The 14,617-nt window shown below is 47.0% G+C and overlaps 1 protein-coding gene across 3 annotated transcripts in view; it reads left to right on the top strand.

The window, feature by feature from the left end:
- The window catches only part of PTDSS1 (phosphatidylserine synthase 1), a 59,886-nt gene that overhangs the window by 15,786 nt on the left and 29,483 nt on the right, over window positions 1–14,617 (top strand). For all 3 annotated transcript variants that reach the window (XM_010981916.3, XM_031439359.2, XM_031439360.2), the window contains 2 exons: window positions 8,624–8,668; window positions 11,392–11,516. In XM_010981916.3, coding sequence (XP_010980218.2) covers window positions 8,624–8,668; window positions 11,392–11,516 — 170 coding nt within the window. The remainder of the gene's footprint in view (window positions 1–8,623; window positions 8,669–11,391; window positions 11,517–14,617) is intronic.

Here is a 14,617-nt window from a genome sequence, read left to right as displayed (position 1 = left end):
GTAAGAATACAGCCCAAAGCAAGGAAGTGGTGAGCTGCGTCTCAAGTTGGGTACCAATACAAGGCCTCAAGCCACCGACGCCCCGAGGGAAGATGAGGAGGTGACATTTCAGGTAGTGGTCAGTGCTACCCTCCCACAGCCTTCTGCATCCTGTGGAGATCTGCTGCTTGATTCCCTGCCGTCACTCAACGCCCTGACCCTTGTTGATCTGTGACCTCTGTTCCCATTTCTTTCGCATCTCATCTGGCCCCTATCACCTTTTTCTTTGTTTTAAATCAGTCAGTCAGAGCATAGTACCTGCTCAGGAAAGCGAACAATCCAAGAGACCGCGTCTTCAAGTCTTCAGCTTTCTTGGGCTGTGTGTTAATTGTTGCTTTGTTCCCAAGGGTTAGTTCTTCACAGCTCTGAAGGTTTCTTTTTTGCTATATATATATATTTTTAATTTAAACTTGCTATTTCTGAGCCATTTTCGAAGTTTGGGGGATTCCATCTATTGAATGTAACATTTTGTGTGATTTCTGCTGATTTCTCCTCTCTTCCCTGATGACATCCTCTAGTCTTCAACATCCACTTAACTGGCTCAGTCTGTCATTTGGGACTGGGCTTTTGTTTTCCTTCTGGAAAGATAAAAGTTGTTTGTTTTATGCTTTTCTTATCCTGGCTGGCTGCCCGGACTTTGTGAGACATACAAAGTGGGGAGGACCCGCGGGGCTCGTCGGGTTCAGCCTGCTCGGCTTACAGCTGAGAAAGCTGAACCCAAGGTTGTCAGTCGTCCCCAGGCCGCACCAGCCCCTGCTGCCAGCCTGGTATTAGGGCCCGGCTCCCGCGCGTTCCTGGTCCCTCGCCCTGGTCTTTCAGGGCCCATCATGAGATGTTCCGTCTCTGTCTTCTCTAGGTTTCGGTCTCCCTCTGCTTCACCGTCCCCCGTCAGTCTCTGGGGTTCTTCTTTCCCAGGAGCGCAGTCTTAGGGTGGCTGGGCTGCGCCTAGTATGCTTTGGATCCCACGCCCTGTGGGCGGTGGTGGTGCCCCCTCTCCCCTGTTCCCCAGATGTCACCCAGCGGATTGGTGTGACCCTTCCCCTGCCTCCTGTGTGTGGGCTCACACGCCACTGGTCTGTAGTGGAACAGGCCAAAGAGAAGGTCTCAGATGTAGAAAAGGACAAAGTCCATTCCGGAGTCTGTGTAGGGAAGATTAGGACGTCGGGGAGGCAGTGCTCGCCGGGCTCTCTTGCAGCCACGTGTACAAAGCAGACACCGTGTCCACCTTGTTCTCTAAAGATCCATGTACTCACACTTCACATAAGAGTAGGAAAACTCTAAGTTTTCCACATTAAAGAGTGCATGATTGAATATTTTTACACTGGGGGTGGCTTTGGGAGGTCCCATAGAGATGATGGGGCAGCTGGCATGGCCACGGGGACAGGGTGCCCCCCTCCCCCCGCCCAGAGCTGGCATTCAGACTCTGGCCTGTCCAGGAGCCAGGATGCTAGGTGAGTGCTTCTCAGAGAGGAGCGGACATGCCTCTTCTTGTTCTGATCTCGACAACTTGTCTTCCACTCTCCCCGCCCTTGGCAGGGATCCTCAAGCAAGTCATGAAATGAATGGGAGAGATGGAGCGTGGTGTCTGCCTTCTCCTTGAAGGGCAGCTGGGGGGAGGTGCCTGCAGTGGGTGGCATTCCCAGAATGTTTCTGTTTTGGCAACTTCAAATGCATTTACCCTTGAGTGGGAAAGGCTGCCCTGAATGTTGAAGTACAGGCCAAAGTTTGATGGTGACCATGTGTCTCGTGTACGTGAGTTCATAATGCTGTGTGTGTGCTAGAATTGGTCAACTTCTACAGGAAGGGGCCCTCTGGTTCTTTCTGACCAGAGTCTGAACAACACAGAAGGCCACTGACTTTCTCAATAAGGTTTATAACAGTCAGGATGCTTTTGTCCATAAGTAATAGGAAACCTGTTTCAAAAAGGATTAAAGAATAAATAAAATGTTTGCTTTTTTATGTGACAAGAAGTTCTCATATAGCGTGGTGCCGGGGTTGGCCGATTCAGCAACTCAGTGACTTGCAAAGACCCGAGTTCTCTACCTCTTTCTGCTCTACCATCTTCAGCAGGACACCCTGCTTCGCTGCCCTCACGATCTTGAGACAGCTGGTGCCCGGCTGACAGATGGTCCTGGACAGTGTCCAGCAGAAGAGGAAGTCATGTCTCCCTGTGCGTCTTTTTAGGATTGAAGAGGCCTTTTCTGAAACCCTGCAGCACACTTGCCCTCAGTCCCCTTTGATTAGGATTAGGCCCCATGCCTCTTCTCCAGCCGGACCTGAGGACAGGCGTTGACAGTGCCCGGAGGGCATCATAGACACATCAGAGATCTCCAGTAGAGAGAGAAACAGGATTCCTCCATTGGCTTAGAAGTTGTCGCTGAGTTATATGGGAGAGGAGTGGAGACTCAAACAGACTTTCATTTGACAGTGAGTGCCTGGGGTGGGTTCTAGAGTTCTCTCCTTCAGTCCTATCAACAGACAAGGAGGGAGAGAGCCCGGGGGAGACCAGGGAAGGAGAGGGTCTGATACCCACACACACTTCTTTCCTGCCGTCTTCTCGCCCATTGTCTTTTGATTCCCTTGAAAAAAATATTTTAAATGCTACTTCCATCTCCTTATAGCAACTGACACTGGAGTGTGAGTGTAATTTGAACTGGACCACTGTATCATTGGAGTGTAATTATAACTGCATCACCCTATCACTGGAGTGAAATTTAGAAACATGTTGAGTCTCCAGTTGGCTGTGAGATTTCTTTCAACAGGTGACCTCTGTGTGCTTTTCCAGCTTCTGGGGACCTCTGTGGACTGTTCCTCCTCCTTCCCAGACTGCCTACGCCTTCTCTTGCACCCCCAGTGCCCAGCTCATAGTAGCTTCTCAGTAAATATGAATTAAGCAATGAATCTGCCAGGAAATAGTTCACAGAATTAGCCATCTCTTTTCCTTTCCTCGTCTGCAAGAGGAACACCATTCAGCACTTCTTCAGGTATTTTGAGGAGACTGAGATACTAGTGTTTCTTGATTTTCCTGAGTTTATCTTTCTGTTTGTCCTTCGGCCTCATCTGATTTCTCTGAGCTAATAAGATCGTGCTGACCACTTCTCCTTGAGGTGTGAAGGTGATCCAGAGAAGGTTCATTGTCTCCTAAATTTAAAAGAAAAAAAAAGGGTTATCATCTCCCCCTATTCTCTGTCTCCTGCTCCACTACTTTTTCTTATAAAAAAAAAATTCTTAGGTCTAAACTTTGCTTAGAGATAATTTCATTCACCTTTTCTAGGTTTTTCCTAGGGGAATTTCAACTTTCACATAATAATAATCAAATATCTCACAATTTCATTTGTCAATTATACCTCATAAAGCTAAAAAAAAAAAAAAATCATAGAAGAGGCAGACTGAGAAGGCCCGAGGGCACAGGTGGGCAGCTGTCAGAGAGGCAGCTTCTGACTCTGGTTGAAAGGCTGAAGCCTCCCTTGGGTTGGTCCCTGGAACTCGGTTATTCATGGATATGACAATAGTTTGCTGGCAAGTCAAGCTGTGATCTTAGTTTTTGATTTCTGAGGAAGTATTTTAAATGCTAGCTCTCTCATGTCAAAGATGTTGGGTTTCTATTTCTTTTGAAATCAAACTTGCTCTTTATATCTGATTGAAAATGACCTATTCTAGGCACAGGGACTGAATGGGAAGAAAAATATAAAATAGGTAGCTTCTCATTGTGCCTTGTAAGGAAACCACAGTCGTGAACAAAACCAGGGCTTGTTTCTTCATCACCGCCCTAGGGTGCCTCCCCCACCTCTCCTGCGTAACCGAAGACCCAGGCTCTTCCAGGCAGCTTTTACCAAATCAGAAATAAAGAACAGACACAAAGCACACCGGGAGATGGAGCACCCCTATTCCTGAACATGACCCTGGGCAGAGGAAGAGCCTGGGAAAATGGCTTGCTGGGTGGCAAGGTCTGTGGGAAGGCACGGGGATAAGGTAAACGCTCCTGTTACTGGATTCAGGTCCAGCTTGCTCACCGCTCAAAAATGAATACTCAAGAGAGGCAAATATTGGTAGAAAGGAAGGTTGCTTTTCATCAGAATGCCAGCAGTCTGGGGAGATGGTAACCTCAGTGACCGCAAAAACCAACTCCCAAGCTTCTTCTCAACGTTTTAAAGGGAAAAGGGGAAGTCATCTTGGTTCATCACTGAGATGGGGCAGCAGACTCACAGCCACCTCCCACTGATGCAGGCTTGCCCATGCCTCGTGCTCTTTGCTTGGATGCTGTCTTGTTTACACAGTTTCTCTGCAAGGTTGCTGAAGGGGAAGCTGGGGAAGAGATCTGGCCATTGCTCATCTGTTAGTTATTCTCCATTTCTGCTGCTTTGATCTAAGGAAAGAACCAACAGGTTAGGCAAGGTATTATGTGATCACAAGGTTTTAAAGGTGTGCAGGGGGCCAGAGATGAGTCAAGCGTGGGGCTGGCCTGGTTTAAAGTTAGTGACAAGACAAAGGAGCCTCCTGCAGAGAGCTCTTTCCTGCCAAAAGCTGCTTAAGAATCCCCCCTTGTCAGAACATCGTTCCATTTCTATGGGATAGTGGACAAAGGTCTGCTTAATGTAACTTCTTCATACTGACACAGGGTGTCGTATTCTTAGACTGGAAGATGTCGAGGTGGGTCTGTAGCATCTGTTTGCTGACAGTTGCAGTTGCCCACTTACATACACAGGTGGGACAAGCTACAATTATTTTGATACCCACAAAGGTATAGGTTATTATGAGCAATCGTGTTAATTCCGCTCTCTTTAAGGCCAGTTCTTGGAATTGTGCTGGCCGTCCACTCAGTACCGCTCATGATGGAGCAGCCTGTGTCATGGCTGCAGTCTGGTCGTCGTGCAGTCAGCTTTTCCCCTCTGGTGGCAATTAACAGTATCTATAAAACAACTCAGGAATGTGCATCGGATACTGAATCTGTGACTCTCTTGTCCTGATCATTAGCCACTTAAGCTTGCTCTCTGGTGACTCGGGGAGGCCTGAAAGATTTCAGCTTTTCTGCAGACAAGAGGCAGGGCATGTAGTTGACCAAGTCTTTATGCTTGGAGGGGTCCCGGAGGGTTCTGCCCCATTCTGTTCCAGGAAAGCTATACGTGGTATGCATGCACCTGGGCAGCTAGATGCTGTAGGAAGCATGGCTTTAAAGGTGACTTGACGGGAGTAGCCAAGTCTGAGTGACCTAGGGAGCGTAAGCATCAAGGTTTATTGTCCAGGAAAACGCTAGCCTCATCCTTGATATTTTAAGAGCAAAATAGTATATTTTTAGCAATATTATTGTCTTTGATGGTAAAGATGCTCCTCGTGGTGAGCAATGCTCCTGGAATGTACTTTCTGAATATACTACATGAAAGCATTCAGAGTTTCTTCTCGAAAGAAGTGGACAGATTTGATGACTGAAGTAAGGCCTGGATTGGGTTTTAAAATTAGCTACTGAAAGGTCACCTGACATTCCAGGGCCTTATCTCGGCTTTTGTAGGCAAAAGTGATTCATCCCCACCTCCCTGGACCAGGGCAGGGCACCACGGTGCTCTGCTGTCTCTTCTGAAACCACCACATCAAATTTCTTTCTCAGATCAAATGCAAGGCAGAAAGGATAGCTTAAAAAATTCTATTTTATGAGAAACATTTATGATGTAATATTATGATGTGTAAGTGGGGTATCTGGAGAAGAGAGGAAAAAATTCAGTAAGGGTAAGACAAGGTAAGACTTTAAAAAGCCAAACTGCAGTACGATAAGATGAAGTTGCTCTTTCCAGCTCTGGAACTCCTGTCTGTCTCAGGAATCACACCTGGGCAGAGAGAAATGCCCTGGGGCTGAAGCAGTTGCCTGCTAGGTTAAGGAGGGGGCCCCGCCAATCCCAGATTCCTGGACCACCCCATCCTCTTCACTCTGGAGCACACTGCTTAGGGGCAGACAAGAAAGGGCTGAGTCCAGTGTTCAGAAGGCTGCTCATGGGCTGAAGACCACTTTGGAGGCCTTTCTGCTGGTCGATGCGAGGGAACTTGTGTCAGGCCCCTGCCCTCTCCCTGGTCCTTCCCGACTTTCCTGAACTTGCTTAGCAGTTCCACGTCACAGCAGCTCTAAACACCACCCACTAGCTTGCTTCTCTGCGCTCACTTTCCTGGCCCGGAGACCGTCCTGGCTCAGACCCTCACCTCCTCCCCTGTTCTCTCCTCCTCCTGAGTTGGCCCAGTTCTGAGAGTTGATGGGAAAGTCCAGATGGGCTCTCAGACCGGAGGTGGAGTCCTGTGAGTGTTGGGATGCTGGGCAAATTCCTTGTGGCCCCGTGTCTCTATCTGTGAAATGGGAATGATGGTAGCGCCCTGTCAGGAGAACTAAGATAGTGTGTGTGCCTCTCATCCCCCCACCTGCTACATGGTACGGGCTCAGGAAAATAGCACTGACTAGTATAACTGCTCTTGAGAGTAACACTGTGTGTGTCGGTTGGGCATGGAATTCTGTTGCAAGGCAAATAATAGATAAAGTTTTAGTGTCATCTTACAAGAGGAAACTATAGAGAAAGTTGGGGTCCCCTGTTATGTCTGAAGGGTTAATTCAGTAGTTTGGATGAAGGACTATTTGCAAGTCAGACAGCTGTTGTAATACAGAAATCCTTCCTGGTGACAAGTTGGGCCATTAACCTAATATCAGCGAAGAAGAGCATTTGGAGAAGACATTTACTTAAAAGATGACAATTTGAACCATCAGTTTTCCAAAAACTTTTGAAGAAAATTCTTAGGTTATGGTACCAGGAAGGGATTCTGGTTTCTATGCTTCACTGTGCCTTTTTTGAGGGGGGAGGGGGAAGCAGCTGAGTTAAAGGATTATAGGTATTCCTTGCTGTCTGAGCTTTTGCTGTCAGAACTCAGAAATGGAAAGGGAACAGATAAACTTTTAGACAAACCCCCACTGACTGAGCTCTCACTGCTTTTACTCAGACACCAGTTTAATTTGGATAAAGCAGAGTCCCTCACAAATGTACCTCATCTTCTGAACTCTCACCATCTAAACTCAGCAACTGGGTAAATTCAGATGATAGGGGATGCTTGTAACTGATATGCTTAATAGGAATTTGATTCATCCAAAGACAGCAGTTAGAATGTGTTTCAATGTAGTCTTTTTAAGAAGAGATGGGCGGTGCAGAATGAGTTCCAGAATAAAAATTATATTGTAACATTTGCTTCAGAGAGGATTCCTGCTTGCAAGCAAAGGAAGCTGACTGCTGACGCAGAAGCCTGCCGCAGGATATCGACAGGCTCCGGGAATCATAGGAGGGCTTGGAAACTGGCCCCCGGCTCATCTTCTAGGAACTGGCACATCAACCAGAACTGGTCTAATGAGTGAGCATTGGCTCTCGTCTGTCCCACTGCTACTTCTGCAGCAAACCCTAATAGAACTGTCTCCACCACAATCACCAGTACCGCCTTCACCAGTGGAGGAGTGCCACCTCCCCATGACTGACCCAGCTGGCCGGGGCCAGAGGGAGAAGTGGAGAGGAGAGCACTACGTACTTCCCTCCACTGCCACCAGCTCCTGACATACTGAAGGACTGAGCCCCAGCTATAAAGGAGACTGGGCAGCAAGCTCTGGCACCCCTCCTGGAGACAGGGGACTCCTAACGCCAGAAATCCTCCGAGTGCAGGAAGGCTATTCCAAAGGCACCAGCAGCCCCAAATAGGTCAGGTGCCGCCCCAGAGCCGTGGTCAGTATTTGTGAGCCATAACCGTTCAGTGGGTGGGAAATCAATGTAATGGATCAAGGCTCAGCTTGCTTGCTTTCTTCTTCTATTACTTTTTTAAAAAATGAAATAAAATAGAAGACAAAGTGTGGTTGTATCACTTGTAGTAAGAGTAAGTTTCATTCTGTGAAACTTTTGTTTCCACTGTGTCCAATCTACATCGGAGTATCTGAGCTGGGTTCCCATGTCAAAGGTATTTCCCCACAGGTCATGATCAAAAGCCCCTGCAGCAGCGTGTTTCAGTGCTCCAGCGGGTTGCTTTCAGTCTCACTCCCCGCCTCACTTGTTTTCCAGGCACAGTAGTTCTCTCATTGTCAGTTCATCAGAATGTCTCTCCCTCTCCCCTCCCCCATCTCTCTCTTTTCCTCCTGCCCCTCTCCCACCTCCCCCTCCAACAGGATTTCCAGAACACCTTTCCCTGGAGCTCCTGGGGAGCTGTGAGGTTTCTTGTTACGGTACAAGTTAAGTATTACATACAGTTACAGGGTGGCCTGGTAACCTACTCACTGTTTTAACATCGTTTCCATGGGGAATTATGGTCTGAGTCCTTAAAACAAAGCTTTTTTTTAGCTTTTCCTTAAAAAAAAAACCTTGGTTGTGGAGATTGGCACCTGTTACAATTGTAGGAATGGTTGTTGCAGTGTGGATAAAACATTTCAACCTAGACTTTGACCTCAGAGTATTTATATTGAAAAAAATTTAGCAGTCAAGAGCTTTTTTTAACCCTTTATCTCTATGAACATCAGCTGCACTGTCTTTATTTTTGTCTTTGTTTGAAACTGATCTGTTCTGACCTTGTAATGTTACCTCTGCAGGTCCGTTTACTCGACCTCATCCGGCCTTGTGGCGAATGGTTTTTGGTAAGTTTCCCATTGATGGATTTTAAAAAATCCATTCTACTTAAGAAAAAAATCTTTATCTGTATATTTTTATAGCAGTTTTCCTTTCAACTCTACTGTAAAACTTTGTTTTCCTTTTTGGTGTTGCTGATATCAATTTTTAGTTGAAATGCTTTGCCACAAAATAAAGTGCTTGGTGGCAGCTTAAATTCTCATACATGTGAACTGTTTCATCCCCACCTGCCCGCTTCGCACGCTGTGGTCTGTTAAAGCTGATGGGATTTGACGTGAGGGAAAGTGGTTTCTTGCTGTAGCTCTTTGCTAGTTCAAGTTCACGTGCGTCGTTTGAGCACGTTTGTCTTGTCAGCATCCGGGAGAGTCTGAAAGCCCAGCCATCTCCCCAGTGCTGGGAATGGGAAAGAAGTCTTAGCAGAGAGCCCTGATTTGAACTGAGGTTTAGTGATAAGCATCTTGTGTAAACATTGGACATCTTGTGTTTACTCGATTTCTAGTCCAAATAGTGGATTTAAAGCATATCTTCAAAACTTCAGCTGTTGGCTTCCTCTTACCTAAATAATTATCACATAAATTATTTGAGGTTCAGAAAATTTAATCTTATGCAAAAGGATCCTAAAAATGGAAATTTTGCTTATGCTTGCCAATTTTTCTTTCACCCTTCAGAGATCATAGGTAAATCTCACTGAATTTAGTGGCGAATCTTGGCCACTCAGCAGGTGTTCACTGAAGCCCTCTGCTTGGGTGGCAGGTGCCCTGGCCCTGAGACTGCAGTGGGAGGGGCCCCCGGGACAGAGGGCAGCTACCGCAAACACACTCTGAAACAAATCAATAGTCCAAAAATAGCAGATGTCACTCAGTGTTAGGAAGTTTATTAAAACCATGAGAGGCAACAGTGACTAAGCCCCCTTGAAGGAAGGAGACTTAAGCAAGAAACCCCTCTGCAAAGAAGGATCCAGGCGTGCAAAGATATGGAGGGAGGCCAGGCAAGACTACCGAAGTAGGAATTTCTACCCAGCTGGAAAGGGCTTGGTGTGTCCCTGGCCAGTGTGGCTGGAGTGCAGCAAGGCCCAGGAGTAGTGAGAGAGGCAGGGTGGCACAGATGGAACCCCGCAGGGCTTGTGAGGGCAGGGGAAGTCATGCGGGAGGGTTTTTTGTTGTTTGTTGTTGTTTTTTTTTTTTTTTTTTTTGCAGAGAAGTGCATGATTCATTTACATTTCTTAAAACATAGTCCTGGTTGCATTATACTTATAGCTCATGGAATTAATATTGCTGCTAAAGGTATAAGATATACCTAGTTGGCTACATCTGAGTTTTTCCTACTTCACATGGTCCGTCGTATAAGTAATGAGCAGCTGTATTTCTTCCATGGGGTCATGCAACCCTCTGAGAACCTGATGAGGACTATACACACATGCTCGCACATGCACACAGTTCTGCCCATTGTATCTGGGGCTTCAGAGATGTTGAAGCCCCCCATGATCCCCAGCTTAAGAACCCCTGCCCCACAGGTACTTTCTCTCTGCCTTAAAATCATTCCTTCAAAAGGATCATAATAAAAAGGTTATAGTGGGGAGAGTTTGAAGTGAAAAGCTGTGTAAGTAGCTGGTACCTAAGTTCAAACCTGAGAAGGTTCTCATGCCAGCTTGCCTAATGTGCGCGCATGCTCCCTGGGCCCTGGGGTGCACGACTGAGTCGGCCCCCGAGCACCGAGGGCCGGGAGAGGCCCCCTCATTGGAAGCCCTGGGTTGTTGCTGCTACAGGGGATTTCATTCCAGCCGCGGACATTCTCTCCTCTGGAGCAGCTCCTTGGGGATTGGTGCCCAGCCAAGTCTGGATGGGGTGCTGTGATCCAAGGTCATTTGTATCACAGCGTCCAGACGTCCTACGTAAACATGTCCATTCTAGCAGGCTCGGCAGGAAGGGAAGTGGCGAAGCCCTGCTGGTTGGTTTCCAAGCCTTTCTGAACTGTGTTTATAGGCTTTTGCCTTCTTAGAATACATTGTCAACTCCCTTTTTCAAACAACTTGGGGTGATTATTAGGATACTGATGGCAATGTGATGTGACAGTAATGTCATGCCCGAAAGGGCTCAGCTGGGGTGGCAGGTGAGGATGAGTGACCCTGGGCCACCTCTCGCCTCTTACACCTGTCACTACCCCAGACTGGCCCGTCCACCTGCTGGCTTCCCCACCTCCAGTCTACTCTCTACACAGTGGCCAGAATTCGTTTTGTGAAATGTTACCTAGATCATCTTATTTCCCTATCTGAAACCCATCAAATGCTCCTCCTCTGACTTAAGATCGAGTCTGCGGTCTTCAGCGTGGCCCTGAGCTGTGACCATCACTTCATAGCCACCTTGCTCCATTCACCTTCTTGCCAGCACCACAGCCACATGGCAGCTCCTAGACCTCTCATCCCAGGGACCTGCCTGTCTTCTCTGCCTGCATCCACTCCTCCGCCCACACCCACAGCCACGCGCATGGTCTGCCGCTCCTTCAGCTCTCAGCTCCAGCACCATTTCTCAGAGATTGTTACTGACTCCTTCATCTGAATTGGGACCGTGTGTCAGACTCTCGTCAAAGGAAAGGCCACTTGTAACGGTGGTGTCCACAGCCCAGGTTGCAATATCAGTGTCTGCTTTTGGCTCTATGTGAGTGGAGTCCAACGTGTGTAGTGTGTCTGATACCCGATCGCTCTCACACAGGGGGATGTTCTTGTTTCCCCCAGGACTCAGCGTGCTCTACTTCCTGTTCCTGGTGTTCCTGCTCTTCCTGAACTTCGAGCAGGTGAAATCCATCATGTACTGGCTGGACCCCAATCTTCGATATGCCACCAGGGAAGCCGACATCATGGTACGTCCTCGTCAGCTGTCTCTGAGAGAAACTGGTAGACTCCTGGGTGCAGTAGGAGGCGGTTGACTTCCCATTTTAAATTGGTCCTCCCTGTTTCCCACGTAGAGATCTAAAAACCAGGTCCCTGGGCAGGTTGGTGCGGTGCGTGGTGTCATGAGTGACACAGTGCAGGGGACTGAATCCTGCTGGAGCAAAGTGGGTGGAAGGAAGAGCATGCACGTTACACCAGGCAGCCATGGCGTGAATTCTGCCTCTGTCACTTGTAAGCTCTGGAACTTTGGGCCATGAACTTGTTAGCCTGTTCGCTTTTTGGTAAAGTGAAGTAATACTTATTTGGGGAGTTTATTGTGAACTAAGTGAAGGCCTCCATGGTGCCTCGCACCCAGCAGGTCCTCAGTGACGGCAGCGGCTCCTGCTCTGTCAGCGTCACCCTCGGCGCCTCTGCTCCCCAGCTCCGGCCCCGACGCCGTGACCCTCCCACCTGCCTGCCAGGAAGGGGCCGGTTGTAGTGATGTCAGCCATTTCATTCATTATTTTTATTAAACCACAGCAAATAATTTTACTCTCAGCTAAAACTCTGTACTTTGGCCTTTAGCGAAGAGGCTGTTTTATACTGTAGTATTGTTCCTTTCCTTTTTTACTTTTTTTCTTTTTTAAAGGAGGTACTGGGGATTGAACCCAGGACCTTGTGCATGCTAAGCATGCACTCTACCACTGAGCTATACACACCCCTCCCCAACTTTTTTGTTAACTCTTTAAAGTGCCTAACATTTAGTGCAGATTGAAGATGATCAGAAAAGAACAGGCATTTGGGCCGTAGATGGGTCCTTGTTCAACAAACGAAAAAGCAGTACAGAAAAACTTAATAAAAAGTCCAAGAAGTGATCATTCTCACATAGTTAAGATTGCTCAGACCCTTCTTGGAATGGTGTTCCCAGATTTTCTCTTTTAACTTTTATAAAGGATACGCTAAAGGCAAAAATAAGAATGTCAGAAAGTATTTAAAAGTCTCAAGCCTGTCTTGGAGTTCCTTACTCTGAGGAGGAGAATGCTGCAGGGTGATTTACAGCTGATAAGGATGCTGAAGATGATGGTCGTGGTGAGGGTGGTAGCGGCTGCTGAGTGTGGGTTGTCTGCCCTGCCAGGCCCTGTGCTGAGTGTTGCATGTGCAGTCTATGTATTAATAGTCCCTCTTTACTGAGGAGGAGTTAGAAGCTTAAAATAAGATCCCTTTAGGTCCAAAACCTATACTTTCCCTTAAGACTGTGCCTTAGGCATATGGTTATAATAACAAGTGTTAGGCACTCATTGTAGCCATATGAAATAGAGATTGGAAGGAGAATGGCCCAGATTATATCCCCCCCCCCCCCACAGTTTTCCTGGACTTCGAAGCAAAGTTGGTCGTATTATGAAGTAAACGAACTTGCGGGCAAATTTGCTGGTGTGTCTCTTGGTCCTGTTCTCGCAGCCGGTGGGAGGAGGTTGAATCTAATTATGGTTAGATATCCACCTTCCTTAGGAACCTGACATCACAGGGACATCTGATTGTCACAATTACAGCCCTCAAAGAGCTGAAACTGGTGTTTAAAATCTAGTTCTCAAGGATTGGCTAATTCTTTCTTGCCAAGCAAAGCCAAGTCTGAGGCTGTTTTCAGCTTCCAGAGTTGCAGCTGGTGCTAGACCAGCCCCAGTCTTCTCTTTCTCTCATCCCTTGTCACTTTTTACTTCCTTCAAGTCATCTTTCACAGTTCTAAGAACCTGTTCATTGATGGCTCTAGAGAAATGCCTTCCCTTTTTAGACCTCGTTGGAAGGACAAGTACTCTTATGCAAGACAAATGCCTGTAGTTCCTTGGACCCTCTGCCCCCCCTGTTTCTTCAGCTGCCACCTGTCCCTAATCCCATCAGGCTCTGGTCCAGGCCTGGTATCGTACTTTGAAATTCAGACCCCCTTTCCCCATAAAGTTAATGTTATGGAGGGAGGGCATAGCTCAGTGGTAGAGTGCGTGCTTTAGCATGCACGAGGTCCTGGGTTCAATCCTCAGTACCTCCATTAAAAAAACAAGCAAGTAAATAAAACTAATTTCCTCCCTCCACTAAATAAAGTTTTTTTTTAAGAGTTATTAATATTATAAATAGGGTTTGGGACCATTGAAATCCTGTTAGAGGCAGTCTTTTGTCTTATTGTCTGAAAAGTTTGCTATATTCGTGAGTATTTATTCTAAAATATGTGTTCTAAGCTTCAGACGAGCTTTCAGCGCCCATGTGATTTGTAACTTGGCGTGTCTGAAGCAGCGGTCTTCTTTTTAGTGAACACTCACCGAGCTCTTCCTGTGTGCTAGACGCCGTGCTGGTGGCAGTGGGGGAAAGGGAGGCCTGCCTCCTGTCCTCCTGGAGCTGAGAATCGACAAGAAGGCAAATTAAAGAAATAAGGGTTGGCTCTTTTTCCAAGAGAGTTGTCTGAGACAACTTCAACAGTTTGTTTTTATTTAAATGTTATCAACACATGCCCAGTCTTGTTTCATTCCACCCTCCACCCCCTACACAGACACATCTTGGATTATTTTGAAGCAGTTCTCAGACATTATATTGAAATATATGGACTTTTTTTTTTTTTTAACATAACCACAATGCCATTTGCAACTGCTTAAAATTAACAGTATGCAGTCAGTGTTGTAAAGGTTTTTTTACAGTTGATTTGTTCAGATTAGGATCCAGACAAGGTCCCCATACTGCATTTGTTGCAGCTCTTACATCTCTTCATCTGTAGTCCCTCTGGCCCTTTTGTTAACCTCGAAGTTTATTTGTCAGAGAACCCACGTTCTTTATTCTCTGGAGCTTCTTGTGTCTGGATTTTGCAGCTCACGTGTGCAGGGTGTTGTTAGCATCTCTCTCTGTCCTCCAGAATTTCCTGTAACCTGGAAGTTACAGATGAAGAGGCTAGAGGGGGATCCAGATTCCGGTGCAGTTTCCGTGGCAGGCTGCTCACAGGGGCTGCTGTGCTTCACACTGGGAGGCGCACGATGTCTAGGTGTCTCTCTTTTGATAACGTTAAGCTTGACCATAGGGTCTGCAGGTCAGCATCACTTGTAGGATGCAGCAT

The sequence above is a fragment of the Camelus dromedarius genome, chromosome 20 (assembly GCF_036321535.1).
Source record: "Camelus dromedarius isolate mCamDro1 chromosome 20, mCamDro1.pat, whole genome shotgun sequence".
Classification (NCBI taxonomy): Eukaryota; Metazoa; Chordata; class Mammalia; order Artiodactyla; family Camelidae; genus Camelus; species Camelus dromedarius.
This window is presented reverse-complemented; position numbering and strand designations above follow the sequence as displayed.